Below are 27,627 nucleotides of genomic sequence, written 5' to 3'. Positions count from 1 at the left end.
ACGCCATTATTTGCGTTACATTTTACTTTTAAAGTTGCTCCTTCCACCCTTCGTGTGGTTTGATTTGAGCCGGGCTCGTCTCGGAGGGCCATATCGGACCGAGGCTGTACCTTTCCGGTTTCTTTCCGCGGCGCAGGTCACTCCCTCCCTCCGCGCTGTCAGCAGCTCTGCGCGGTTCAAAACTTGCAGTCGCACTGAAGCCTCTCTGTTCCCCCCTCCAGCGTCTCTCTCTCCTCCCAGGGTTGTTTTTACTTTTTAAAGTGTCAAAACTGTTTCTTTTAAGTTCATGTGTTGAAGGTGTGCGGGCTCGACACCGGGAGGAGTTAGCGTGTTTTTTTCTTTTTTAGCTGGAAAGCAGCGGGGGGAAATGTCCAGCTGAGGATTTGGAAATCCTGAAAACCGCAGGGCCTGTTTTTGTAATGATTGATCAATGCTTCGACAATGGCGGTAAAGGTAAGTCACGCAACTTTTTCTACGCTGTTTTAACGCCAGCCCGGGTGTTTAACCTCCACTAGTTTCCCCTGACAGCTGCTGTTTTGATGAATTATGCTAGTTGTGGACTTGTTACAGTTTCTCGCATTGGGTCTACAGTGAACACTTCGCTCGATAAGCGACACATTAGAGAGTCAGGGACATTTTAAAAACTCTGCCTCGGACGCGTGTAATGGAGGCTAACGACACGTTTGTGTGCGGTAAACGTGACACGAATGTTTGTGCTGTACATGGAAAATGTGTCTCATTAAGAAAGTGTCTTGTGACATTTTACTACCTTTCCAGTGCGGGTCATCTCTGCCTCCGTGGAATGCTGGGAAATGTAGTCTTTGGTCAGTACAGTGTGTGTGTGTGTGTGTGAGTCAGTAAGGGTGTGTACTCTTCAATAATACAGTTAGTTTTAGTATTAGCAGTACAATAGTGTGAGTTACTGACAGCCTATGAGTATTACTTTTATTACTGTGTTGTTTTTATTACACATTCCTACCCCCTTCATGTTTTATGACATTTTAAGTCTTGCCAATGCATGTAATACCAATTTTTTTAGGGACTGATCAATGTATCTGATGGTTGATATTATTAGCCTATCACAGATATATCAGCATCTGCGTACAGCTATGTTTAGTTCATTTATTTGAGATGTACTTAACAGTAATATTGGTGCTGCAGCAGTCAACCATGCACGAGCTCCAGATGCACTGCACTAGCAAAATGCTAATTTGCAAAACATGTCCACAGGAGGCTTTCTGTTGTCTGAGCTGTATGTTGGCCAGACATGTTCAATTGTTTTTTTTGTTTTTTTAAAAAAAGATTATAATGTAGAGAAAGATGCTCCGGATAATATGTGATTTTTAAAATTCCCATTGAAGTTTACTGTTTTAGTGCAGTGGTGTCATTTTAGACTACACAGTTTGTCGTTAAACTGTAAAAATGTGTTTGGTAACCACTTTTGAAGGATTATTGCAAAACAAATGTGTGTGTATTTATATATATATATATTTATATATATTTGGCCTTTGTATGGCTTTAATTGATAGGACAGCTTCGGAGAGATGACAGGAAACAGGGTGAGCCGACATGCAGCAAAGGGCCAAGGCCAGACTCGAACCCCGGGGCCGCTGCAGCGAGGGCAAAGCCTCTGCACATGGGATGCCCACTCTACCAACTGAGCTAATAGGCGCCCCGTGTATCCAAATATTATTTACTAAAGGAGTTTTATTGCTTAACACAAAATGTCTCCTACTTCACAGAGATTATTCTCAGTGTGTGTAGTGAGGTTTTATGTTTCCACGTCACAGCTTTAAGTTTAAGTGGTGTATTGGAGCAAAGATGTCTTCCAAACAAGTTGCAATGTCACTAAATCATGCTTGTTGGTACATGGTGTTGGTAAAGTGTGCACGGAGATCCCCCCTCCAGCAGACGAATGTGAGAACAACTTTCTAGTGTCAAACTGTCAAAGGTAAAAACATTAGTGTAAAGTAACAATATTAACCTTTCGGTGCGCGCCATGGGACCTTTTTCAAATGTTTATAATGGTACTTTTCACGTTTGATTAGCTTTATGACAAACTGCGACTTTCTTTAGGTGAAACATTATCTTTTGAATTGAGAAACATCGTATGTGTAATTCAATTCAAATGGGATCACAAAACTGTAAGTCTCGCCATTCACCACCCTATATATTCTTTCTGAAATAATGTCCCATGGTGGTCCAACTGAAGGGGTCTGACTTCACCTTTCTGTAATTAAAAGACCTTGTGATGGAGGGGGATTTTAAATTAAAAAAAACAACTCAGCAAATCATACCATGCTATTCAGCTAGGCAGGGTTGGATCATCATTGGCCCAAGCAGACATCAAGACAGAAGCAAAGTGTATTCATAAAAGTGCTCCATGAAAATAATAACTGAGCCTGAAGAGCGGAGGCTGTGCCCTGAAACATTCATGAGTTCCTGTTTAGAAACATCAGCAAGCTTCCTTGACTCCTGGGAGGGGGCAGGCAAACACTAAAATAGATCTCTGTTCAGGGAAGTGCAAATAGCCTTGCATTCCACCTCATAGGTAAATGAAGAAGTTAGTTGGATAGTCGAGCGCTCTTTGGCGCTTACGTTTTGGATAACAAGTGGCAATCCATGTGACTTTAGATAGACAAATTTATGAAAACCAGCCATGAAGTGACCTGTGTGGGAAAGGTGAAGTCATATTTAGGATTGTTTTCACTTTGTTACCTCTCACTGTTGCATGTATTTGTTTGTGTGTGTGCCTCTGGGGCCAAGGGGGAAGGCCGATTAGTAGATGTGGGTCAGAATAACTGCAGGCTCCTGTATTAAACTGACCCAGGTAACGTGTTGGTTTTGGGCTTTTGTTTTTGGTTGATACTGGTGCTTAGTAAGTCAGCAAAATATACCCAGAGAAACTAGTTGGGCCTGTTTCCCTGCGCCCTGATTTCACTCCACAACAAAACAAATACTGATAGTGCTATTGGATGTGTTGCTGCATGTACTTGCGCATACATGTGGAACTATATGTTCATATGCGGGCTTCATAACAGTGTTTTTTTTTTCCTGATCGTGTACAGGCACAAGTGTTATATGACTTCTCTGCTGAGCCTGGAAACAACGAGTTGACAGTGAAAGAAGGCGAGACGGTCACCATCACCAATCAGGTAAATTTGTACCAGAACTCCTCCTCCTCTACCTTCCTTCTATCCCAATTAGGGCTTCACTTGAGGATTATTTTCATTATTGATTAATCTACACATCATTTTCAGGATTAATCGATTAATTGTAAAGTCTATAAAGTGACATTTTCATATTGCTTATTTTGTCCCAACAGTCCAAAACCCAAAAATGTTCATTTACCATCATAAATGACGAGCAAATCCTAGTTCTTAAGAAGCTGGAACCAGCAAATGTTTGACTTTGTTGCTTGAAAAATAAGAGAAGTTATTAATCTATTTATTAAAATAGTTTGCAATAAATTTTGATCAATTTATCGACTTATCTTTGCTCTAATCTCTATCCATCATCTGCACAGTGCAGGTGTTGGATGCAGGATCCCACTGCTTACAGCCTCATTTGGTTTCGGTTTTGTGTGCGTCATTAAAAATGTATATTTGGATTGTTTGCATAATCTGGTTAACAATTAGTCTGGTAGACTGACATTGTGGACGAGGAAAAAAGACAAACGGAAATGCCCATGTGACTGTTGAAGTCCTGTAAGCATGCATGATCTCAGGTTGTCTATAAATGATGAGTGTCACAAACATGCAAGGAGGAAGGAAGGACTAAAGGGAAAAAAAGAGGGAGCAAACATGATGTCATTACAGCCAGTTGCCAACAGTTCAAAGGTCACTCACTGTGTGCTGACCTACATAGTTTTCTAACCAAAGTCGGTGTTAAGCCAATCAGGACCCACTGTATAAGTAAAACAGAATCTTTATTCTTCACTAAACAAACTGACTGTGGAGGAATTTGTCCTGGGAGCTTTCAGTGTGTTTACAGATACTTGGGTAACCTGGTTGTTGTCAGCCTTTTGCTCTAACCTGAATCCTTAAATGACATGTAATTGAGAAAGCTGTTTTCCTTAATTGTGATAACAAATGAGGACAAACACGGTAACAGTAACACAAGCTACTACATTTTTCAGTTTAGTTCAGACTTTTATTGTCCCTTAAGAGGATTTTTATCTCCAGAAGTGGGTAAAAACAAACACACCATACGAGAGGACGTGGGACATCACAACAGCTTACAACCAAAAGAAAACAAAAATGTCTCATGGATGAAAATCCCCCCCAAAATTTAGGCAGCAGCATCATTCAAAAATATTGCAAGACAAGTGGCGAAATCTGAAAATCGACCAGCTGTATGTAAATGTACATTTTAGAGTAATCAGGTAACTGCAGTGCACTCAAACACATTCTCAGGCGTCCTCATAATGTGTCTTTCTTGTGCATGTGACGCAGACACCTACTCTCTGAAGTCAGGTGATTTATGCTTACATGTTGTTTTGGGTCTCGCTCTGTTTCAGCATATTGGAGGCGGCTGGATCGAAGCACAGAACTCCAGAGGGGAGGTTGGATTGGTGCCAGAAGACTACATCGAGGTAAGATCGACAGTCACTGAGTTTAAGTTGGTGATTACATCTCATATCCCACCTAGTATTTAAAGTTTAACTCGAGAAAATTTTGCCGCAAAACCATCTGCTATCAAGCTTCGAGGTCACGATGCACAGCATGTACTATCTATATCAAAGTGTAGCCAAATATTTAACATTTCACCCTCTCAGTGGCCCTGTCTTCTTTTATTGTCAGTGTTTACAAGGGTATGTTTCTGCAGTGACTGCAGACTGTGGTGCTCTGAATGTCTCTTGCCTCAAACTAAAATCACAACAGGATGTGCCTCCTTCAGGGTTGTGCTGATTAGGGTGTTTGTGTGTGTGTATGTGTGTGTGTGTGTTCAGTTTGATCCAGCAAATCCAGCAACTGTGACTTCATCGTGAGGATGTGATTCACTCTGAAGACATTCAGAAAGAAACACAGAGAGTTGGATTAAAAGTAAAGTCTGTGAAGTCTGTTTAACAGTTTAGCTTCACTCTAAACAGCATCCAACAATGAAGTGTCTGTGTACAACAGAGATGTTGATATTCTCCATCTGCCTTACTTAGCAAACAAGCTCGTGTGGATGTGTGTGTTTGTTTGACCTTAAGTTACCTTCCCAGCTGCCCCCAGACTGTTTTGATTCTGTTTTCAAATCATAAAGTCCCACTGATGACGATTGCACTCTTAGCTTATGTAATTTCTCGTGAAAAACACCAGGACACGGCCTGTTTCTCATGCAGCTACTTTCTATTTCAGTGCTGCCCACTGGTAAAAATAAGATCTGCAAAAGCAAGCCAGCAGAATTAAGTGTGGCATCTTCATATTGGCAGATTTAAATGTGCAAATTTGTGTGCTATCACACAGGGGAAGTTGCAAACCCACTTTGAAAAGCCAGGGTATACCAAGGAAACACGATCACATTACAACAGAAGAATGTGTCTTTAAAAGTCATTAAATCTCACTGGAATATCTGGATGTGTTCTCCTAATGGAACTGTTCTCCGTCTGTCTCGCCCTTTGTCTTTTATCTTTTTATTTTAGTTTGGTCAGCAGTTTCCATCGTTCCCAGCAGCTGGAGGCCCAGCACCTACTCCAAGTGTAGGAAATGTTGCATCTGCAGACCTGTCCATCTTTGATGCCTATGCTCCCCACTCAGCACCTGCACCAAACCAGGTAATGCACTCACCTAATGAATGACATTTTTTTTTCGGATTATAAAGCAGAATAAGCTGCTATATTAACGATGTGAAAGTAGCAAAACAGTCAGTCCACAGAGAAATGCACAAAGCCCATATTCAGAAACTGTGTGTTCAAACAAGCCATCAGGACATGAGGTTGTGAGGTCACCGCCCTCAGCCACAGCCCGGCCGTGGTAACAAAATCACAGGCAGAGTTGAGGCGGAAAGACAGTGGGTGGTGCCTGCTCAGTCCTGTGAGAGCTGACCAATCAGAGCTCACTGGGCCTTAAAGAGACAGGCACTAAAATGGAGCATTCAGACAGAGGGTGAATAGAGTTGCTGCAGCAGTGGACAGTATAATCAAAATAATAAAAAACTATTTAACATGAACATTTTGTAGAAGGCATCCAAAATGAAAGTATGAATATGAAAATGAGCATAATATGGCCATCAAATGCCTTATAAATGGCTATTTACTGACCTTTAGTCGGAGTATTCAAATTATATGCAGCCATAACTTCTTTAAATCCAGCTGCCCAGACCATTCCTGGGGAAGTAAGTATAAATACCTACAATAGTGCCATGCACAGAGCACCTGCCATGTTCCCATTCCCCATCTCAAAATGTGTTTGTGTTGGGGTGATGTTAAACAGAGAGCCAAAAAGCAGAAGTGAGCGATCACAGAGATTTAGTGACGTTCATACAGCGTGTACAAATCCCACAGATGCAGAAGTGAGAGCAGGTGCTGTGGGAGATTCGCAGCGGTCATGTCATTTATAACTGACTGAGGTTTTAGCTCGAGTAAGTATGAATCAAGAGGAAATAAGTGCAGTGAAATCTTTTGTCGTTGGCAGGCAGGAAGTTCTGTGAATGCGAGCGTACTGCTGGATCAGTAGAAATTTGGGCACAGTAAGTGGTTGAGTCAAGACAGGAAATTAGTCAGCCAGATCTCTCTGTATCTCTTTTCACATACACACACACACACACAAGCAAGCACAGCTACATCCAGCATTAATTTAACCCATCCCCTGCTGTGTAAACCCTCACTGCTGGCGCTTTGTGATGATGTCACCTTCTTTTCCCCTCAAGGTGGATGCTGGGGGCTTAAGTCCCCAGCCGGACACCCCCGACACCCCAGTTACCCCCTACCTTTCGTCCCCTGATGAGGTAACCGCCACTTGGGGGTGGATGAGGCCGGTGGCATGAAACCAGGCCCTCCACCCTCACCCATTCCCTGCCCCAAGCCCGCTCCTTTTTGATTGGTCTGCTACGGCAAAATCCCCCCTCCCGCTCTTACTGCCTGCAGACAGCATGATCTCACCTTCTCTGTTCACTTCACACTGTAGTGTACACACACACACATGCCAATCGACACCCACGCCCTTTATCAAGATTGTGAATCAGCACCAAAGTGAAACTGTAAAAACTTAAAGATCAGAGTCAATGATCTGAGTATCTCACATATAATTGACTAATCACACTGACGAATCATCAGAACAAAACCCAAGCATTGATCCAGGAGACGATCATAATTTAACTTATAATCTTCAGCTTTTTGTTTTTTTCAGTCACTGTTGTATAAAATGTTGCTTGTATATGAACAATGAAAGGGCTGGAAAATGATGTTTTACCTCACTGCACTGCTGTGTTCATTGTGTCAATTAGGAGTGCATGATATTTATCAGCCCGATAATGGGAAACTTATTTTATTATATATTAATCAGATAATGAAATTATAGCCAATGAATAGAGATGAAAGAAGAAGAGGACACACTCATTAAATCTTAGCCTTTCTTACCCTCAGGTGTGAATAAACTACAGGTTGTGAACTTTTTTTAGAATACAAAAATGTGAAATAAACGGTATCGGCTTAAAACACAAATGATATCGTGCATCCCTTGTCACAGTGTCATTGCAGCAAGTCTTTGTGATACCACCAGTTCATTTACTGTACTTTTCTGTATGTCCATGTGCATTATGTGGTGTATTAAGTGACCATTCACAAGGTCAGGTTAGCGTTAAGCTAACAGCAGCCTACAAAAGACACACATACACTGTATTGCATGGTAGTCTAAACAGTATGTCTGCTTTGCGAGCATGGCATGCAGTTGCCTTTTCGGTTTACAAGTGCTGTAAATAAAATGGTCTGAATGAGCTTTAAGGATGACAATGTTTGTTTGTTAGCATGTGCTTTTCTTTAAATATGCAGTTTTGTATTATTTGGATATTAGCGGTCACTGCATGTGTTAAGCAGCATTTCCAAACTACACCGTCGTCACAGTCAAGTTCGGTCGTCTTAACTTAACAGATTTCCTGTTCAAGGCCGGGACTGCATCATGTGTTTGAAAGAGCATGTTGTTTTAAGACTCCTGTCAGCGTCTCATTAAACACTCCTCTCCCTCCCTGTCCTTTCTCTGCTTCTTTAGTCCCTCACATTTTCCCTCTCTTGTCTCTTCCAGGCGAGTAACGGTAATGATCCGTGGTCGGTGTGGAACGCGGACCCCTCGGGGGGCTCCAACAACAACTGGGCGTCCAATCCAGAGGGCACCCAGACTGGGAAGACTGCTCCTGACCCCTGGTCCGCATCCCAGGGCCACCCGCAGGCTTACCAGGGCCCAGGTAAGGAAAAGCTTTGGTTGATGGTTGGTTATTACAAAAAATGTGCCGGTATAATAAAATTATAAAATGATCATGTGCTATGCATAAATTATAAGTTTCATTCTTGTGATTGAACTGGCTGTGATTCAAAAGTATCACAATAGGAAATGAACACAATGCTGCATGTGTGTAACTCTAAAGTGCTTCTGCTTTCAAGTTATTATATTTATTCGCTATTTAATGTTTAATAGGATTATTGAAGTTTATTTGAATCGCAGATTTCTGAAGTAACAGAAGATGTCTTAATGTGATTGCAAGCACGGGAAGGCCAGACACTGTTTTTAGCTCTTGGTGTCATTATGTTGAGCTGAACTGTTTGCAGGTGGTTTACTTTTCAAACTAAACTATAATTTTATAACTGAACTATAATTGTGAGGACTTGATAGAATATATGGCTGCAGTGGATGGGGTTGTGCTGGAAAGCAAAGAATGAGCTCTGGAAAGTGCGAGCATAATACATGAAATGATTGACACAGTTGGATCATGTGGCTTGTAAATGGTGTTGTGCATTTATAACGGAGCACTCTGGTTTAAGAACAACTTTCTGTTAGGATGCTTGTTTTGGATTCTTGTGATATAAGTTGCTGCATCCCACAATCTGTGTTTTCAGTACACATCGTGTATAAACAGTTGAGCTTTTTCACCACAATCCAGTTCTCCAGTTGTGTGAAAGGGTCTGAGAAGAGTAAGATTATCTGCTACATCTATGATTTGTGTCTTGGTCGTAAGACAGATGATGATTTTAGTTCTTAAGCATTTAAAAATGTGCCTAATGTCTAATGAGGGACTTTTAAGTCCCAGATGTGGCTCTCCGCAGTCTGCGTCTGGCCACTCCCTCCACACAGATGCTTCAGCATGTGGACCGGACAATCAAGTCATGACTCTGTTTTTTTTCCAGACTGTGGAAAAGTTCGCCTCACGCATGACTCAGACGGACAAATTATTACTTGACCTGTTTTTGAAATTCTCCAGTTGTTATTGTAGAAACAGAACTGGGGGAATAAATGACAAGGAGAGGAATTGACAGACTTTTCCTTTCTTTCTCTCTTGCCAAAGACATCTACCCGTATCCCTACCTTATTGATTACACAGGTATCCCGTGCATCGCTTGATTTTTCTGTGTGGACTGACAATAAGTGCTTAAAAAGAGATGTTCCAGCACTTGAGTTTCAGGAAATGATTTACATTCTTCAAAGCATGTGTGTGAGGCATTGAGTTTGTAGCTCGGTATTAACACTAAATTGAGACTTTTTTTGTGATGTCTGATTGTATCGTACAATGTGGAAACGTCGATCTATGAGACTTTTGCTGTGGTCGTATGTTTTTAATGAGGAGTTTCGTATTGAGATTGAGTTCTCTCTCACGGCATGTCTGCTCTTGAAAAGACAGAGAGCAGTAACTAAAGACAGGGTGAAGCTGAGACAATGGGATTCAAATTTTGAGTCTTTATTACAAAATGGATACATTTTATATTTAAGGCCCCTTTTAGAGAGATTCTTTTAAACTCTACTTGTCTACAAAGTTACTTGTTTGTTTATCCATCATGGTTGGATTAACTTCTACATCATTTTACACGGGATAACAAACTGAATCAATACGATGTTGGATCATGTCAGATCATCAAAATCTATTTAGTTCAGTTACAGGAAGCAGTAGAAAAAGAGAAGTTTAATTTAGCTCTAGCAAAAACCAGCTGTGTCTGTCTCACCAGCTAACTTTGCAAACACTTCCTGCTGTTTTCTCTGAAATCTGAAATGTCAGAAAATCTGAATCTCTTAATTCACTTTTGACCAAATACTGTATGCAGTTATTGCATTTTTGGTTTGTGGGCCAGTGCAAATGCAGATTGATGCATGATTTCCTAACTTGCCCGTGTGTGTCTGTGTCTGTGTGTAATTGCCTGAGGTCGAATTCAGAGATCTGCCTGGCACCAGTGTCTTAATCACACTCTCAGTCGTATTACCTCACAGCCTATGAACTGTATCAGTAGGCCGTCAGACCTCATTTTGAGATTGCACAGCTGTTGGGGAACATCAAGATATACAAAACATTCATTATTTTAGGTAGCGTTTACGGATGAAAATTGAGTTGTTGTTTTTTTTTTTTTTTTTTATCAGAACCAGCTTTAAATAGTTTGTTATTACATTGTCTTAGCTTTACTCGCAGATGCAATACATTTATTTACATAAAAAAGGGCAATTTTCTGTCCTCATAGGAAACTCGAGCTTTGGCAGCGCGGAAATGTTGAACACATTTTAACCAAACTTCACAACAAGTTAATATTAACATTATTTTCAGCAAGGGTGGCAGTGCTTTGTATATGCTTACATGTGTGTTGCTGGTGCATGTCATAAAAATACAGAAATTAAATGTTTCTGGTTAGTGCTATCAAGCTAGTGCAACAAGAAAAATATTGTTTAGTATGATGTTTAGAACTGCAGAGTAAGCCTGAGCACAGTATTTTCCTTCTTATGAAATAAGAAACCCTAAATTAAGAAACAGACATTTTACAGTCATATTGAAATATTCCTCTGTTATTATCTACTTTAGATAATATTAGTCGAACTCACACTGCAGCATGTAGTCGTCTCTTCCCAGAATACATCAATTATCAGAAGAATTAGGATTCTGCAGCTGAATGCTCACAGTCCTACAGTTTGCTTCTCATCTATTCACACGTTGCACAGAAGGCTGTTGAAGAACAGTTTGTGTTCTTTCTGTGCCTGTGATTTAAGAAAACAAACCTGTGTGCATGTATCTGCCCTCAGGAGCAGAGGATGATGAGTGGGACGATGAGTGGGACGACATGAAGTCAACTGGAGGTTACGCCGAGTCAGAATCCGGAGAAAGTGGAGCACTGCAGAGAGGAGGGGCTCATGCATCTTCAATGAAAATATCCCTCAACAAGTAAGACATCACAAAGTCCTCTGACTGTGGATTAGTTAAAGAGAGTGATCAGGACCGTCACTTTATAATCTGTTTTTTTTTTTTTTCTTTGAGCAGGTTTCCTGGGTTCTCCAAGTCTGGTCCGGAGCTCTACCTCCTATGCAAGCAGCTCGCTAAAGGCAAAGAGAAGCTAGCAATCTATGTAGGTCATCTCTAAATATGCATGCAAGTTGTAATGTCAGTGGTCCTGCTGCAGTGATTTATCCTACCTGACTGAACTAAAAACAGTATAACACAAGAAAGTAAAAATGCATCATTAGCACATTTACAGGTAGATGCAGTGTTAATATGGTCATGTAGATTATTGCAGTAGCAGATGTGAAACTATCCGTTGTATTTTGAGTAAAGCTCTTTTTTGGAAGTATGAACTTACGTTTGCTTGTCATACAATTCTGAGTAGCAGGTTTCTAAACCTCTTGTTTTCTGCTCAGATGGGAGAAGTTGGTCCGGTGTGGTCTTACCCAGAAAGTCAGCTAGACTGCGTGGTGGCCGATCCCAAGAAAGGCTCAAAGATGTACGGCCTCAAGAGCTACATCGAGTACCAAATCACCCCCAACGTAAGTGTCCGGGAGCACTGTCAATATTTTTAATTCAGGATTGAACGAGTTTAAAACAACTTCAAGTACACCTAAAATTATGTTCCATATAATGTGGGATCCTGTCTGTATATTCTGCATGTGTCTGTTAAACAAAACAAATTGTTCTCTATGATAATAGTGTATAATATGAATCAAATATGGTTAAAATAAAGTTCAAATGTTTGTCCCCAGTTAATATGATTTACAGTGTTTATAACTCGTTTGCAGACCACAAACCGACCAGTCAATCACAGATACAAGCACTTTGATTGGCTGTACGAGAGGCTGCTGGACAAGTTCGGCTCAGCCATCCCCATCCCCTCTTTACCAGACAAGCAGGTGACAGGTAAGCGTCTGACTTTGTGACAAACAGTTCTAAGACACTAAGCATATTAAACATATACTGATGGGGAAATCAAACTAACGTCCTCTCTTTATATCTTTTCCTCTATTCCAGGGCGATTTGAGGAAGAATTTATTAAGATGCGTATGGAGCGGTTGCAGGGCTGGATGACCAGGATGTGCAGGCACCCGATTGTTTCCTGCAGCGAAGTATTCCAGACTTTCCTCACCTACAAGGATGAGAAGGTGCGCTACTCTTCCTCCACTTCTTCTCCCTTCAGATTGATCACAGACTGACCTGCCTTTAAGATTGTACAACCCTGATTCCAAAAAAAGTTGGGTCAATGTGTAAAACACAAATAAAAACAGAATGCAATCATTTACAAATGAACTGTTTACACATATTAGTTTATTAAGTGTTCCCGAGCTCATGTAATAAAATCCTTTAGACACTCAACAACTAAGCCTTTCAAGGATGCCCCTTTCATAACCAGTCAAGATACTATCGTCTTTTTCCAGGTAACCTGTTAACCTGCTGTAGAAGAAGCTGCATATAGTTACGATGATTTGTTATTACTTAATCTTAATAATTGCTTAATTAAAGTGATACATTGACACAGGACTGGAAGACGGGGAAGAGAAAAGCAGAGAAGGACGAGACGGTGGGAGTGATGATCTTCTCCACGATAGAGCCTGAAGGGCCGGACCTGGATCCTGTCGAAGTGTAAGTTTAATCAAACTTTCTGCAAACATTTACAAAGGACACACATCCAACGGAAAAACACCAGGTGCTGGAAAGAAGTCTGTATTAAAAAAATTCACCTGCCTATGGTTTGTTGTATGACAGGGAACAGAAGTGCGAGCAGTTCAGCAGGTTTACCAAATCCATGGATGACGGCGTAAAGGAAATCCTCACTGTGGGCAACGAGCACTGGAAGAGATGCACAGGCCGTACGTACACAATGTTTTACCACACACAGGCCACACCCTCACTTCGAGGTGTAATGACTGTTTATATCAAAGAACGGTTCCTTATGTTGAGTATTTTGTCAACACGAGAAAAATTCATTCACACAGCGTGTCTCTCGTCTCTCCCTCAACAGCTTTGCCGAAAGAGTACCAGAGAATCGGCAAAGCCTTCCAAAACCTCTCCTCCGTCTTCACCAGCAGTGGATACCAAGGTACAGCCACGAGTAGAAATATGACATCAAATGCTATTTAAATAACTTCATAAGATTACTGTAATCAAAGCTTGTAGTCATCATAACGGAATTAGAAGCGTTTCACTATGCTGACTTTTATTATTTGGAAATCTGTTTCGAAACAACTTGCACAGATACTAGTACTGAAACAGTGATGACATAATTGAATCCATTTCCCGCTGTAGGCGAGTCAACTCTGACCGATGCCATGACAGCAGCAGGCAAGACGTATGAGGAGATAGCTCAGCTGGTGGCAGAGCAGGTAGGTACTCGACTGTTGTAACATGCTTTAATATCCCTGTCTTCATGCAGAGGTGTTTGCTGTGCTGCACTTCTGTTTTTTTTTTTTTCTAGGGCTGTGACTTTATTTTAGAGCGTGGTTCATCGACCACATCGTGTGTTCACTCTCTCAATAATCACAACATTTCAAAGTCTGTGATCATTTCCTGCTTGCACTCAGTGTTTACATCCTACTTGTGGTGTTTTAATGACCCCTTTAAACTCCGGCGTCCTGACCATGACGTCTGTATCTGTAGAGGAAGAAGCCACAGGAAAACCTCTCTCATGTTTCCTGCGTCTTGTTTTGACCTACTATTTGACTGATCATTCTGTGTAGCCTCATCAGTGTGTAATAATAAAAATCAAACTTTGATGCCCCTGCAGCTTCCAGAGGGAGGATTCGCCTGGTAAGCTTAAGCTGCTCCAGACAGTCTCTCAGTGATCCTGTAGAATTGCTGCCTTTAGTTTAGCAATGAGCAGTGTGATATTAACCTGTGGAGGGAGGCTGCAAACAGCTTGCCCCTGATGAATTAGAGGTTAAGGGGAAAAATCGGTGTTGCATTGTGTGTATAGCCAGATGCAGTGCAGGTTAACGACAATAGTATAAAGTTGAATCTTCCAGTTCGGCGGTTGTGTTAAAATTAAACTTTGAGAAGTTACTCCTGTGACGTAACGTTTCCTTGTATTTTCGTATCACTTTCAGATCACTATGCTGTTTCCTGTTTTGGACTAACTGTAACTGTGTTCCATTTTTAGGTTAAATTAATCTTTTTTGTGTCTGTGTTTGCTCCCTTTACAGCCCAGGAAAGACCTCCACTTCCTCATGGAGACCAACAATGAATACAAGGGTCTTCTGGGGTGCTTCCCGGACACCATCGGCGTCCATAAGGTACAACAGGAAATAGTTACGCAGTGGTTTACTAGAAAATACATTTGAGGGATGTCTCATTTGAATACTCAGAAGGGCAGTTTCTTCTTTTTATCTTAAACATAATCTTGCTAATGTGTAACACCTTTAGACCCCTCACCCCATACTGCTTTAACACCACCAAACACATATTTCTCTGTGCATGCATATATACGTTTTTAAAAGGCTGTGACGATTAATATATTGTTTGGCCCCTTGAACTGTGATATTAGGAGCTCATGTTACAGCTAGTGATGCTACAGTGACTTCCTGTTTTCATAGCTGATCGCTTTTGATCGGACAGCGCTCCATAGTGGGCCTGTCACAGTAACACATTTTTTTCAGGGGTGATATACTGTCCCAGAAATAGTTCCAATAAACAGTATTATTGTCATTTTCAGACTAATTTATGCCATAATAATGGTGATATATAAGCATAATAATGTCAGTACACCTTTGATGTGTTTTTTGAACATAAAGCATGTAAATCTATTCTCGTAGAAACCCAGCATGAAATGTATGAACCTGAAAATGTGATTAATATTTCTCCTTTTAAATGTCACTTTTTCCTTTACCTTATCCGGATGCAGATGAGTCAAATGGTCTTTTGTCTTCATACAATGTAACTGAGGACTCCTGTGTTGTTGCAGGCAGGCATAGACAAGGTGAAGGAGGCCGACAAGCTGGTGGCCACCAGTAAAATTACCCCTCAGGACAAAGTCACCATGGCTAAACGAGTCAGCACGATGTCTTACGCATTACAAGGTAACACACTCACTCAGAAGCATGTAAGTGGTGGAGTTTATTGCAACGTGATATCCGTCTCACATGGTTCCCTCCTCCTTTGTCTCCCTCAGCTGAGATGAACCACTTCCATAGCAATCGTATCTATGACTACAACAGGGTCATGCAGTTGTACCTGGAGGAGCAAGTCAAGTTTTACGAGACGGTAAAGAAGTTTTTATCGACCTTCTCTCACAGTAAATTGGAGTCTGTACTTTTTGTTGCCTTATTACCTAAACCATCACATGACCACCCTGTGCTTTGTTGTTCATGCCAGTTTTTCTTCTTCCTCACTGACAGATTGCTGAGAAGCTGAAACAAGCACACAGTCAGTTCACTACGATGTGAAAGAAGCAACGGCCTTCGATCTCGCACTACAAGACGAGAAAACCAGCTCGACATCCAAAATATTCTCGCTTACACTGCAGTCTTTTCCCTCCCTTTAATTTAAATTTCACTTCTCTATCTCTATCTTGCTCTTACCTCATCTCTTCCTTTACTGCTCATGCCAACAGCTCCAGTTCATGGTGTTACTTTCAAAGTCTGTTAATCTGCAGCTGATGAAGAGGCTTTGACACCCGTGTGGTTTTGTTTTTAGGGCCAGCAATGATAGCAGAACAAAACGCACTATTTACACACACCCTTTCCTCTGTTCAAGGTCCGCAGCTTGTGACACAGGAAGTTAACGTCACCGACTCACAGGTTGTGTCCATGAATTGCTAAATTGCATGAGTCAAAAACTAGAAATGCTGATTTTAAAGCAATACTCTGCAGTTTTTGATTCATTTTGCCATGTTAAAAATAGTCATGGAAGGGGTTTACATGTGTTGCAAACCTGCTGTCTGCACACCGAAAACCAAAGCCATTCTCTCAGTTGGGGATTGATTTCTAACCAGAGCTTTACATTTGGTCTATTTAGAGTCGTAAACATGTGCGAGAGCCCCAACATCTTTAGTTGAGCATTTCTTTATGAATCCAATCTTGAATCTTGGAAGAGTTGTCAAAGGCAGAGTGTGTGTCCTCTGTATGTCCACTGCTGGCAGTCCCTCACCCCCTTTTCATCCTGCACTTCCTCAAAAGCTAACAGGAAGCTCCACCTCCTTCCTGTCATGCTCACGTGCCTTTGCCCCTTTGAGGAAAAAAAAGAAATGGTTGCCCTAAGTTACCCCCCTGCCTGCGTACCATGACACGGCAGTTTACATTTGCGGAGAAAAGAAGTAAGTGGGATAATTAATAGTCAAGTTGGGGTGAATTTTTTTTAATGCGTTGCTGAAGGAATACCTCCCTGCAGGTGGTGCCAAACACGAACACTTTCTCCCACTTCTACTGAAGAATATTTGTCCTTGCGGTGTTTTATATGAAGGTGTAAGAATCTGTACTATTGAGAAGAGTTTGTGATGGAGTCACGGAGTGTCACGTACGCAGTTTTGCTTTTCACCGCCCAGTTTTCAATCAGTCTCTAATCTTTTTCACTCTTTGTTTTCTTATCACTTGATACATGAAAAATATACATATATAAATATATATTCTATCAGACCTATCAGGTGCTTCTTGTCATTGAGATACTATTTTATGTATAGAAGTATTTGCAATACAGTGTAACTCAAAGAGAAGCAGAAATTATGTTTGATTTATTAAACAATGATTTGTACTCAGTGGGGCTTTTTGTTTCTTTGTGTGTGTGTGTGTTTGAAAGAAACCTTGTCTTGTTCTCTGCATGGCGTACAACACGCGATGCACTCACAGTAAAGCCCTTATTCGCTTTAGCAGATTCTTGCATAGAGACGGATAGGAATGAGAATGAGTCGGCAGTCTGTGCGAAGGGTCAAAGAGTGTGTTTGTGGAGGAGGTGAAAGAGCCCTTTTACCCCACATTCGTCTCTGGCCCCCATCAGGTGCAGCTGGATGTTTGGGCCACATAAATCAGCAAGGCGAGGAGATCTGATACACCAGACAGTACTTTCATTCTCGCGTTTGTTAGTTAATTTTGAGTATTTGTGTTCCAGTGCGTTTTAGGCCGTCATTGGAGCCAGTAGCACTCATTTTATGGTTAAAAACAAGTGTTTTGCAATAAAATACTTCCATGTTAAGGTTGTAAAATCTTTGATTGTTTTATCTGCAGGCTGTTTAAGAGTTTAAAGTGAACAGATTACAAACCTGCACCCTTTTTAAATAGTCTTCTGCGCAACACATGGCTGCTATATTGACACAAACCTGCCAAAAGGCTAAAGGTCAGTGGAAACTCATGCGTGAAGGTAATTTGAATGTAAGTAACACTTACTGATGCATCAGATAAACAGAAGTGTGCGTACAGTCTGATAAGAGTGATAAGAGTTATCTCTGATTTCCACCTGTCAGTCAGAAATATTCGTTATTAGCAGATCTTGAACTGTCTTTATATGAAATACTGTAGTGTCCTTATGTGACATTTTGTTTACATAGTGTTGAGTGGATGATCTATACAGTATGTGTGAATACACAGTATTCATATAGCACATCTTCTCTGCCTGACTGTAGACAGAGACAGTAGCACTTTGGGTTATTATGTCTAATACAATTAAGTGGGATTTTTTTTTTAATGTTCTAACTTGTTTGAGTAAAATATTAAGAATAAAGAGTTAAAATTTGAAAATTTCATGTCACAATTATCCAAAATAACTGGATTCACTATATGTTTTTAATGATCGAGCGCTTAAAGCAGAAGTAGACAGTTCCAGAGAAAACTAGCTGATCATTGCTGTTTTTTTTACATTTGAAAACAAGTCCCCAATAACTTAAGTAGTTTAGGAGAATACTGAGACGCTGTTTTGCTGTGAAGCTCTTTCCATCAGCACGGGGGTGAGAAGATGACGACTGAATTTTCATTTTTGTGTGAACTGTTTCTGTGAGGCCGTTAAACATACTGGAGTCACTTTACCTTACATTTTGTTCAGAAACAAATATTTTTATTGCATCGTTCACATCTTCTTTAGTGACACTGATTACAGTGTAAATCATAAATCATAAGGTTGCATAAATGTTGGGCGGGTATATTATTGTTTTTTCTTAAATTTCCACACATGCAATTGAACAAAATAAATCAGGACATCGATAAAGGACTGTACATTACGGGCTAGACAGCTTTTTCAAGTCACAAATGGGAGGACATTCACGATGATAATGGAAAATCATGTTTCTTATCACAATCCTTGACATGCTGTATCATCCCATTTCTAATTAATCACTTTTAATTTCAATAAAAGTTTACACAATAGATTAAATTCATAGTCATACTTCATTCATAGTTCCTTTTTTTGGCTGTGTTGCTAACAGTGTGTGCCAAGTGTCAAAGTATCAAACTAAAAGATACAAAATAGACGTAGAAAATGAGGAAGAACTCTCTTCCAGAGACTGAATGAAAAATGTCCCAAAAATAACTCTACAGTATAAAGTGTTTGTGTTTTTTCGAGAATAAACAGCAGAAAATGAGTCCACAGTTTAGAGAACATTGAGTTCTCTGAGTTCTCTTCGCATTGGAAGAGACTTCCAGGTCAGTCTGCAGGCTCACTCGCAACAGAAACAGTCATTTGCTGTCAGACACCACTGGATGTCATCATCACCAGCGGGGTTCAGGGCGACAGACGGGTTCGGAAGCTGCGTGGCCGGATCATCATGCTGACTTTGCGTAGGGAGTAATAGTCAGAGTCTCTCCAGGAGTACCAAACGATGCCATCAGGGCCCAGCGGCCCCCGGCCTTTAGGGGTGTAGTGGCCTCCCTGCAGGATTAGGAAGTGGTAAACACTCTTGATTTTAAAAGTTTGAACTGAAGAGCTGTCTGTGTGCACCTACCCTGTAGTAGACTCCATTGAGGTTGGCGTAGAAGCACTGGTTGTACCACCAGCCGCCGTGGGAGATCTCTGCACAGATGTTGCCACTGTCAGGGGTGCTGAAGCCCTGCTTGTCGTGGTACCAGCTGAAAGAGTCCTGCACTGTCCCGCTGAACCCTGACACATGGAGGCGGTACTGATGCTCCTCATCTTCCACACTACAGGAGGAAGAACAGTAGGGAATTACACAAGAGATACAGCTGGTTGTGCATGTTTTTGCCAACTGGTGCGTGACAGCGACCTGAAGCTCTGGTAGAGGGCATGTTTGTGCTTGTTGCTCCAGTCCTCCAGGTGGATGCGGAGGCTGTAGTCCCCCTGGGTGCTCAGCTCATGTATGTGTTCGTTGCCCAGCCAGAACTCTGCGTGCAGGTCACCGAAACCATCCCTGTACTCCCTCCAGCTGCGGTCGAAGCTCACAGAGCCGTCAACGCGCCGCTGGATCACCGTCCAGCCACCACCTGAAGCAAGAAAGAAGGGAAAGCATGTGCCATCTTGTTCCTCATCTTGGATACAGATGCTGCACACCTGGAGTTGGTGCTCCTCCATCCTTGCCAACACAACTTCTCCCCTGACTCACCTTCTGTGTCCATATCACAGTAGACCTCCACAGGCATGCCGGCCAGCGATGGCACCACTGTGTAGAGACCTGATCTCCTCACTCCATTGTAGTAGATGGAGGCACAGTCAATGGGACAGTTCCTCACATGCTGGATCTCTGAGGGAAGAAATATTAGACAGGATTCAGTTGGAGTAAATCACTAACAGGAGTTTGGTGCCCTCTGCTGTCAGGCAGCATGTACTGCATGTTGCCGAGGGTGAGTACCTGGGTGCAGAGCTTCCTGAGCATTCATCAGTGAGTTGGGCCGGACGATGTTGATCAAGCAGCCGGGGTTTCTTTTGACTTTATCCAACAAGAGTGTCAGATTGTGGAGTTGGTTCTGGACAGAGATGTAAAGCAATCAAAAACCACCCGGTGCACACAGAGGATTTTGTATCTTCATCCATAATCGTACTCATCAAGTGAAATGGTACTACTCATGGTGGGTTTACCTGGAGGTCAAGGATCAGCGTGCCCTGTAGGTGCAGCAGGGTGGTGGCCTCAGCATAGTGAACCTCCATCTCATGAAAACGCTGCTCCAAGGAGGTATTCAAGTGGATCCTCTCTTCACTCTGACAGCAAACATTTAAATACACAATCACACACACATACACATACAGAGCTTTAAATGCTTTAAACCAAATAAACACTGTTGTCAAGTTGTATTTAAATTAGGATGTATCTTGGATGAGTTTTTAAAAAAAAACATTTCTGATCTAAAAAGTGTGAATTTCATTATGGTGTTTCAGAGTTATTAAATTCTTAGATTATTTAATAAAATGTGAAAAAGTACTGCAGTAAAACTGTGGTTGCCAAACCTTTTTAAAGCAAAGCCTCGATGATTATTTTACACACATCTGCACAACATACTAACAAAACATTAATGTAAGCTATCATCAATTTCATTGAAATATTAAAGGCCAATTATTAATCATTAATAAGGAAAACAGTGGCAGTTTTTGATGATGCTGCTGTCCAGATTTGACTGTAATATTGAACTGAAATTAAACAAGGGATAAACATAAATTATGCAAAGTGGTTAAATGATTTCTTACGTTTTGTGTAAAAGTCAAAAACATGCACAGAGAAACACACACAAGTGTGTTGACTCTGCTTGTCATTCAGTTCTCTGAGCTGCTTTATGTATTGCACAGTGGTGCACTGCAGCATTTCACTCCTTTCCCCTGCTATTCACACTTTGTTATGTGCTCATATGCAGCGGTGGAATCCAACTACATTTACTTACACGTACAACGAGGAAGTGGTTATTAAATAGTCTCAATTTAATACTGATGTCTCTATATGACCTAGAATGGCTGTTTTTATCCTTAATGTCCGTCACCGGGTCAGATTCCGACTTATCTGCATAGGACATGAAGACCACGGCCTGAGGAAAGAAGCTGCCCTGTAGTCTGGTGACAAAGTTTGCTTTGTTTCATCATCAACTCATAAATTATAATAGATTATTACTGGTTAAGCTTCCCAGCAGTATGTCAAATTACTAGAATAAGCTCCACATTTATCAGCTGCAACATTAAAGTTAGGAATCATTAATTATAATCCAATATTCAGATGTGTATGATTTTGAAATGGGTCCTTCTTCATAATAAAGACTTTTATTTTTGATACTTCCTGTAAATTTTGGTGCTAATACTTTTGCACTTTGACTCAAGTAAAAGTAAGATTTTGAATGCATGAGTATCTTTACAGTGTTAAACATCTGAATACTTCCGTCACTGCTGCTGATATGTTGTATATGTAAAGATGTGCTGCAAAAAATGACAGTGAACAACCTCGCTGAACCCTTGGCTTGACTTCTTTCTGTTATCTGTAACTCAACAGACGCTGGGCCTTTAACTGACTGTTAGGTGATGTATTCATCTATCTGCACACACTACAACGGCAACATGCAACGTCTCCCAGCGCTCTCCAGACAAAAAGTACTAAATCATAAATCCAGACTTCACTCTGTGGTCTATTCCTAGCCTGGACATGGAGGATAACACTAACTCCCATAACCCCTGCCCTGTCCTCATGTAAATAAACACAACACCTGAACTCTTTCCACCACCACCTTTGGCCACTGACCGCTCCAGCTGAGAGTAGTTTGTATTGGTTCACCGCTTGAGACGCATGAGGCAGCACGTGGAAGAGTAGGAGGCTAATCCTGTTAGTGACTAAGGTCAAGGACACGCTGGGGGGGAAGCCAGCTCGATGACCAGGCACCACGTTACAGTGCAGAACTGAGTGCGCAATTAATGCTGATGTGTTTCCTGTGTCAAAACAGTGTTTTTGATCATAGTGTGTGTTAAAAAAAAACTGCAAATCCCCAATCTTCAGTCAGAGTATTCACAATTTCAGCAAAGTTGACTCCTGTGGATGTTAAATCAAACCACGTTCAAGACTTGTTTGATCAAATATTTATGTCTGGTCTGAGCTGAATGAAGCTGAGCAGAGGAAATACAAGAAAAAAAAGTATTTTTTTGCTTTGAAAAGTTATATTTGATGCCACACAGGAGCACACAAGAGCAGAATACATTCACTGAGTTCTGTCACATGTCTGGAGGAAGAAGAAGACGTCACATTGACCCAACATCCAGTGATCCCCAGCTGGACCGAAGCAAACACTCAAAGCGGTTGACAGGATTGTTGCTGATGGTTGACCCAGGGTCTGCTAAGTCAATATGAGGACTCACCTGCAGCTCGAGGACTTTGATGCGGTGCCGGTGGTTCCTCAGCTCCTCCTGCAGCTCGGAGATGGTCTCCTTCAGCGCCACAATCTGCTGCTTCCTCTCCTCGTTCTCGTGCAGCCAGTAGGAGACCTCGTCCGTGCAGCGGAACATATCAGGGCACTTCTGCTCGTCCAGCTGCGGCAGCGTGGCCACCAGCCGACACATCCCGTCCTCCATCACCTGTGAGACGGAGGAGATTGAAATCATGAAAAATGAGTTCTTGAACGACTCCTGACTTCCAGGTCTGTCTGGAAGTCAGGAATACATCTTTTCATCAGTGACCATAAGTGGGATCAAATAACTAGAGCCTCCAATAGATTTTTCTTTTAAATTTTAAAAAATTAACTGCAGCAAATTGGGTGTTTTCTCTCAATTTCTTACAAACCAGCCACATGCTGATCTCATCCTCATTTGTGCAGACATGAATATTTCCTACAGGATGAATCTGGCTGCATCTTTGACTTTTCCTGTAACCCCAACATTTGTTGTGTGTTCAGTGTTGGGTAGTAGGATCCAATAACAAAAAACTATAATCAGCCCAAATAACATTTTGAAAAAGATGTGCAATTAGATCATAGATACATTTTCAAGGTTTTCTTCATTACATTTTAATGCACTTTTGACATACGACAGCTTCAAAACTCTAGAAATTCAGAAAATTATTTCTTCATGGTAACCAGCGATCTATTAACTCAAGTGCCTCTGACATACAGGTTTTTTGGACCGGTGTCCACTAAGTGGTGGACATTTGACTTTTTAATGGTGAGTTTACAGAGAATGTTTTTTTTTAATTCCATTTTATTTTCATTCAAATGGAAGATGAACATTTTTAGTGAGTGCTCCTCCTGTTTTACAAGAGCAAAGTCGTCCACGTGGCTACAAACACTTACACAAAAGAAACAACATCCCACATGTTGTAGACTCTATGAGGGGCACTTCACCTGTGCTGTAGTTTGTGCAGTAAAGGTACGCTCAAAGTGCTGTACAACAAGTCAGCTTTCACACATTCATACTCTGGTGGCAGAGACTGAGCCTCCTGAGCCACACAGTGATCTGACCACACCCTGAGCATATTTGCATTGTCAATAGCATTTAGCTCAAAGCACCACTCTGTCTGTCGCCTCACAGAGCTGCTAGTGTGGCTGTTGCCAGAGATATTTCCTCCTGACAGCTGATCAAATGCAAAGTAGAGCATCCTGTTTTCCTCAATCCCTTTAATGAAGCCCAACGAAGTTTCTCTTCTTTCTCACTGCATTAATTATATCAAGACCCCTCACATTTATCTCGTGACCCTCTGGAAGGCGCCTGACGCCTACGTTGGGTACCCCTCGACTAAACTATCGAACTATATCTAAAGTCGATTAACTAGCTGCAACTCTGCACCAGCTACAACAGTACAGTTCTACTTGATGCATCAGTATTTACTAAATAATAATAGAATATATATTAATTTATCAGTATATCAATATATATCAGTACTTTTACTGGACTTTTATATGTAATGAAGTATATCTTAGTTGTGGTTGAGTACAGGATATGAGTACTTCTTCCACCACTGCTGTCTTGCATGTTAAATGATGTATTCCTAGCCAAGCATTACATTAACAGAGTTACTTTTACAGGGCTGTAACTGCAGAGGGAGATGAAATATCACCCTTTCACAGAGCTGACACATCTCTGGAGTAAAAGGATGAAACAGACGGCAATAAGCAGCTCTCCTGTAGCAGCTTGTTCAGCGAACATCACTCTCAGGATGTTACCTGGTTACTGTACTCTCCACACTGTGATCCCCCGCCATTGCGCTGATTTGTGGTGTCCAGGTTGTCTGCTTTGGCCTCTGGAAGCAACACAATGAGGATACAGAGAGCAGAGCACACACTCCAGCCGGGAGGGTTGGTTGAGGGCAGGAGAGACATCGCTGCCGCCCGGTTAGTCTGTTCCTGCCTTGTGATTGGAACAATGGAGGGTGTGTTGCACCATGTGAGGCTCTGCTGGCTCTTCCTATAAGACAAAATGAGTGTATTATGCTCCTGTTATCTGGTTAAGTAAGCCATCAAGACACCTTCACACACACAGAGTCGTGTTCTTTCTATCTCTTACATCAGACATGTCGAGTCCCAAGCAAGTCCTAAGTCATTTTTTCTTAGGCAGGTCAGGCCACAGGTCTAGTCGAGTCAATTCTTTAGTTAAGCCAAGTCAAGTCGCCTTTTTCCCACCCAAGATAAAGTAGTCTGACCTGCAGTATCCTGTCTTCATACAGAGAGAAGAGAAGATATTACTCTCTCGCTAATGAAGTTATTGGCCAATTTATCCAACCTGTTCAATTATTTATATAGAGTGAAATAAATGTAATCAAATAAATAACGTTATTAAAGCTTAATGACTTGTTCAAACAAAATATTCCCTCCCCATCACTTTTAAACAGCAACATACAACAGCAAGACAAAAAAAAAAAACGTCAAAAATGTCATCATAAAAATGCCTCAAGTCAAATCAAGTCACCAGTCATTAATTTTCTCTCAAGTCAAATTGCAAGTCATCAGAACAATGACTCAAGTCTGCATCTCTGTATAGACTAGTGATTATTTTCATTGTTAATTAAACTGTTGATTATTTTCACGATTAATCCATTAGGTGTTTGGTCGACAAAAAACATCAGAAAATGGGGAAAAATGTCGATCAGTGCTTCCCAAAGCCCAAGATGACGTCCTCAAATATCTTGTTTTGTCCACGACCCAAAGATATTCAGTTGACTGTCACAGAGGCGTCAAGAAACCCGAAAATATTCACATTTAAGAAGCTGGAATCAGATAATGTAGACTTCTAAAAGAACTATTCAAAACTGATTGTCAAAATGGTTTGTGATTAATGTAACAGTTGACACCTTATCAATTAAAGCTACATTATGTAGAAAATGGCATTTTGTGCGATTTGGCGTCCCCCACAGTTTCTGAGTGCAACACCACTGTCGTAAATACAAATCCCAGGTGTGTAACAGTTTGTCAGACATAACGTAGGTGCTGACGACAAACAAAACTCATCACGTCATAACAATGTCATGTGTTGAAAACACAGGGGGGCGGAGTGGCTGAGATGGAGACACCATTCACCCTGTTACAAGACACTGTACCATCAACATCATTTTGAAGTTACATAATGTTGCTTTAAGAAACTGAAATCGGAGACTTCTTTGGTGATGAATCTTTCGTTGACGGCTAATCGGTTAATAGTTGCAGCTCGACGTCTGCGTCTTACACACACCTTCGTCTCAGCTAAACTAATAGGACGTATACTTTACAGAATTAGATTAATCAGGAGGTCGGTGATCCCCTCAGTCTGTTACATTACTGCCCTTAGGTAGCTCAATAAAACACACACACACACACACACACACACACACACACACACACACACACACACATAAGCTTGCACGTGCCACCTGCTCATGAAGCCAAACTGAATTAGGAGGAGGATATCAGCCTTCACGTTTTCTAACTTCACACACACAACATGATACAAATGCAGCTGACAGAACAGGTAGGCGTTTTCTGTGTACTCACCCCAGTTACAGACCACCTTCTACCCCATACCCGACCCATTCCAGGCCGAGGGGTTCTCTCCATCTTCTTCTAACCTCTCTTCTTCTCTTCCTGTATCACTCTTTCTCTCTCTCTCTCTCTCTCTCTACGTGCCTCATGCTCATCTTCTGTCTCCCCCTCCCTCCCTCTCTCTCTCCATCTCCGTCACTCTCTATTCACCCTCTCTCTCCCTATCAGCGGAGACATCTTAGTCCCATAATCCAGCTCTAAGAGGATTCACAATGAGTGAGGCATGGAGGGAGGCATACAGAGAGGGAGGCCATAATAAAATTATTGGGGAAAGACAAGAGGAGAATGCTGCAGAATGGATTCTCAAGCAATATCCATTTCTTATGTTTTATATTACTTTTAAATCACACAGCTGTCTTTATCTGTTACATCAAATACCGTGGCAATATAAACGTATTTCATGCTCTGAAGCTTTTTGATTTTTACTGTATCTGACTCTGTTACAGACCCTGCATAGAAATCAAAGAGTCAGCTTTTCGAAACTTTAAACCAAGAAAGAAAAAAACAGGAATAGACTCCACATATATACATATATTCTATGCATCAGCTGTACGCCAACATACGACTGCGCCTACAGTAAATAAGCATCACCTCCAGGCACAATAATCCTCCTCAAAGCTAGTGGTAATGAAGGCTGATGTGAGTGGGAGTGTGAGGGGTGCTGATCCTATTACAGCAGCCAAGCCGCTCTTTACATCTTTAGGCCCTCGACTGTGGCTCCACATGCACGGTCTGCTACAGTAGCTGTAAGAAAAACTCAATGCAATTAAAGGACAATTATTTGTTCTTTATGGAACCACAATATTCAATACACTGTCATCAATATATCCTAAATGAGCTGTCAACACTGTGATGACTGTATTGATTTGCAACACTGCCCGAGGCAACTCTCTCTCACTGCACTTTGTCCTTAAAGAGGCCCTGCAGAGGAAAACAACTAAGCGGCACATTCGTCTGATATTTTCAAAGGATTCTGCACATCACACAGAGGACAGGGCAGTGTTGGCCCGGTGGCTGATGCGTTGCAAATTTGATGTATATAAACTGAATTCCACTCATAAACTCGCAGGATTATGAAACGTCCCACATGAAAAGAAGTTTGGCTGCTGTACCTGATGGCGTCACACGGTGGCACCACGCAACAGCTTAATTACCCGCAGGCCTTGACCGACAAGATAATGAGCTTTCACACCGAAGTGCCCCAGAGAAAACAGTACAAACAACAAATAACTCAGCAGAATTACAAGGCGAGAAGAGAACGAAGCTGCTGCCGGTTTCTGACAGAAGACGCTGAAACCAGAAAAGAGCAGGAGGCTTAAAGAAACACAGAGCAGACCTAATGCAGAAAAGTCTGCTGACTCTG

At 41.5% G+C, this 27,627-nt stretch overlaps 2 protein-coding genes across 7 annotated transcripts; one reads left to right on the top strand and one right to left on the bottom strand.

Moving 5' to 3' along the window:
- Positions 1-116: 116 nt before the first annotated feature.
- On the top strand, positions 117-17,116 carry snx9b (sorting nexin 9b). Of its 6 annotated transcripts, none has more exons than XM_084376914.1 (20): positions 117-453; positions 3,069-3,155; positions 4,520-4,594; positions 5,630-5,761; positions 6,856-6,933; positions 8,226-8,385; positions 9,481-9,516; positions 11,193-11,331; positions 11,425-11,512; positions 11,802-11,927; positions 12,177-12,294; positions 12,406-12,536; positions 12,911-13,014; positions 13,138-13,241; positions 13,394-13,471; positions 13,678-13,754; positions 14,571-14,660; positions 15,329-15,443; positions 15,536-15,627; positions 15,762-17,116. In XM_084376914.1, the coding sequence occupies exons 1-20, from the start codon at positions 442-444 to the stop codon at positions 15,807-15,809; spliced, it is 1,890 nt and encodes a 629-aa protein (XP_084233040.1). In that variant the 5' UTR covers positions 117-441; the 3' UTR covers positions 15,810-17,116. The 6 variants fall into 6 exon arrangements, with proteins under 6 accessions (XP_084233040.1, XP_084233041.1, XP_084233044.1 ...); XM_084376915.1 differs by having other exon boundaries at positions 118-453; positions 11,428-11,512; XM_084376918.1 differs by lacking the exon at positions 6,856-6,933 and having other exon boundaries at positions 119-453.
- Positions 17,117-18,389: 1,273 nt separating this feature from the next.
- Positions 18,390-26,300, bottom strand: LOC311271411 (angiopoietin-related protein 1). Its single transcript, XM_084377054.1, has 9 exons — positions 26,217-26,300; positions 24,417-24,657; positions 22,621-22,836; positions 20,377-20,496; positions 20,150-20,264; positions 19,904-20,041; positions 19,568-19,784; positions 19,289-19,484; positions 18,390-19,215 (listed from the first exon to the last, which is right to left on the bottom strand). Exons 2-9 carry the CDS (start codon positions 24,570-24,572, stop codon positions 19,069-19,071), a joined length of 1,305 nt encoding a protein of 434 aa, XP_084233180.1. The 5' UTR covers positions 24,573-24,657; positions 26,217-26,300; the 3' UTR covers positions 18,390-19,068.
- Between the last annotated feature and the right edge of the window lie 1,327 nt (positions 26,301-27,627).

Source organism: Pagrus pagrus (assembly GCF_965226575.1).
Source record: "Pagrus pagrus genome assembly, chromosome: 16".
Lineage (NCBI taxonomy): Eukaryota > Metazoa > Chordata > Actinopteri > Spariformes > Sparidae > Pagrus > Pagrus pagrus.
The sequence above is the reverse complement of the archived record's forward strand: the minus strand, read 5'-3'. Positions and strand labels throughout refer to the sequence as shown.

Bases quoted from the DNA above. Each gene is read 5' to 3' on its own strand.
- LOC311271411 (XM_084377054.1), bottom strand. From the start codon at position 24,572: ATGTCTCTCCTGCCCTCAACCAACCCTCCCGGCTGGAGTGTGTGCTCT. The intron at 20,042-20,149 runs GTACTCACCCTC...TTCTTCCCTCAG, and splicing joins TCAGGAAGCTCTGCACCCAG to AGATCCAGCATGTGAGGAAC. The intron at 19,485-19,567 runs GTCGCTGTCACG...TTCCTCCTGTAG, and splicing joins GCCCTCTACCAGAGCTTCAG to TGTGGAAGATGAGGAGCATC.
- snx9b (XM_084376914.1), top strand. The intron at 13,015-13,137 runs GTAAGTTTAATC...GTTGTATGACAG, and splicing joins GACCTGGATCCTGTCGAAGT to GGAACAGAAGTGCGAGCAGT. The intron at 14,661-15,328 runs GTACAACAGGAA...GTGTTGTTGCAG, and splicing joins ACACCATCGGCGTCCATAAG to GCAGGCATAGACAAGGTGAA.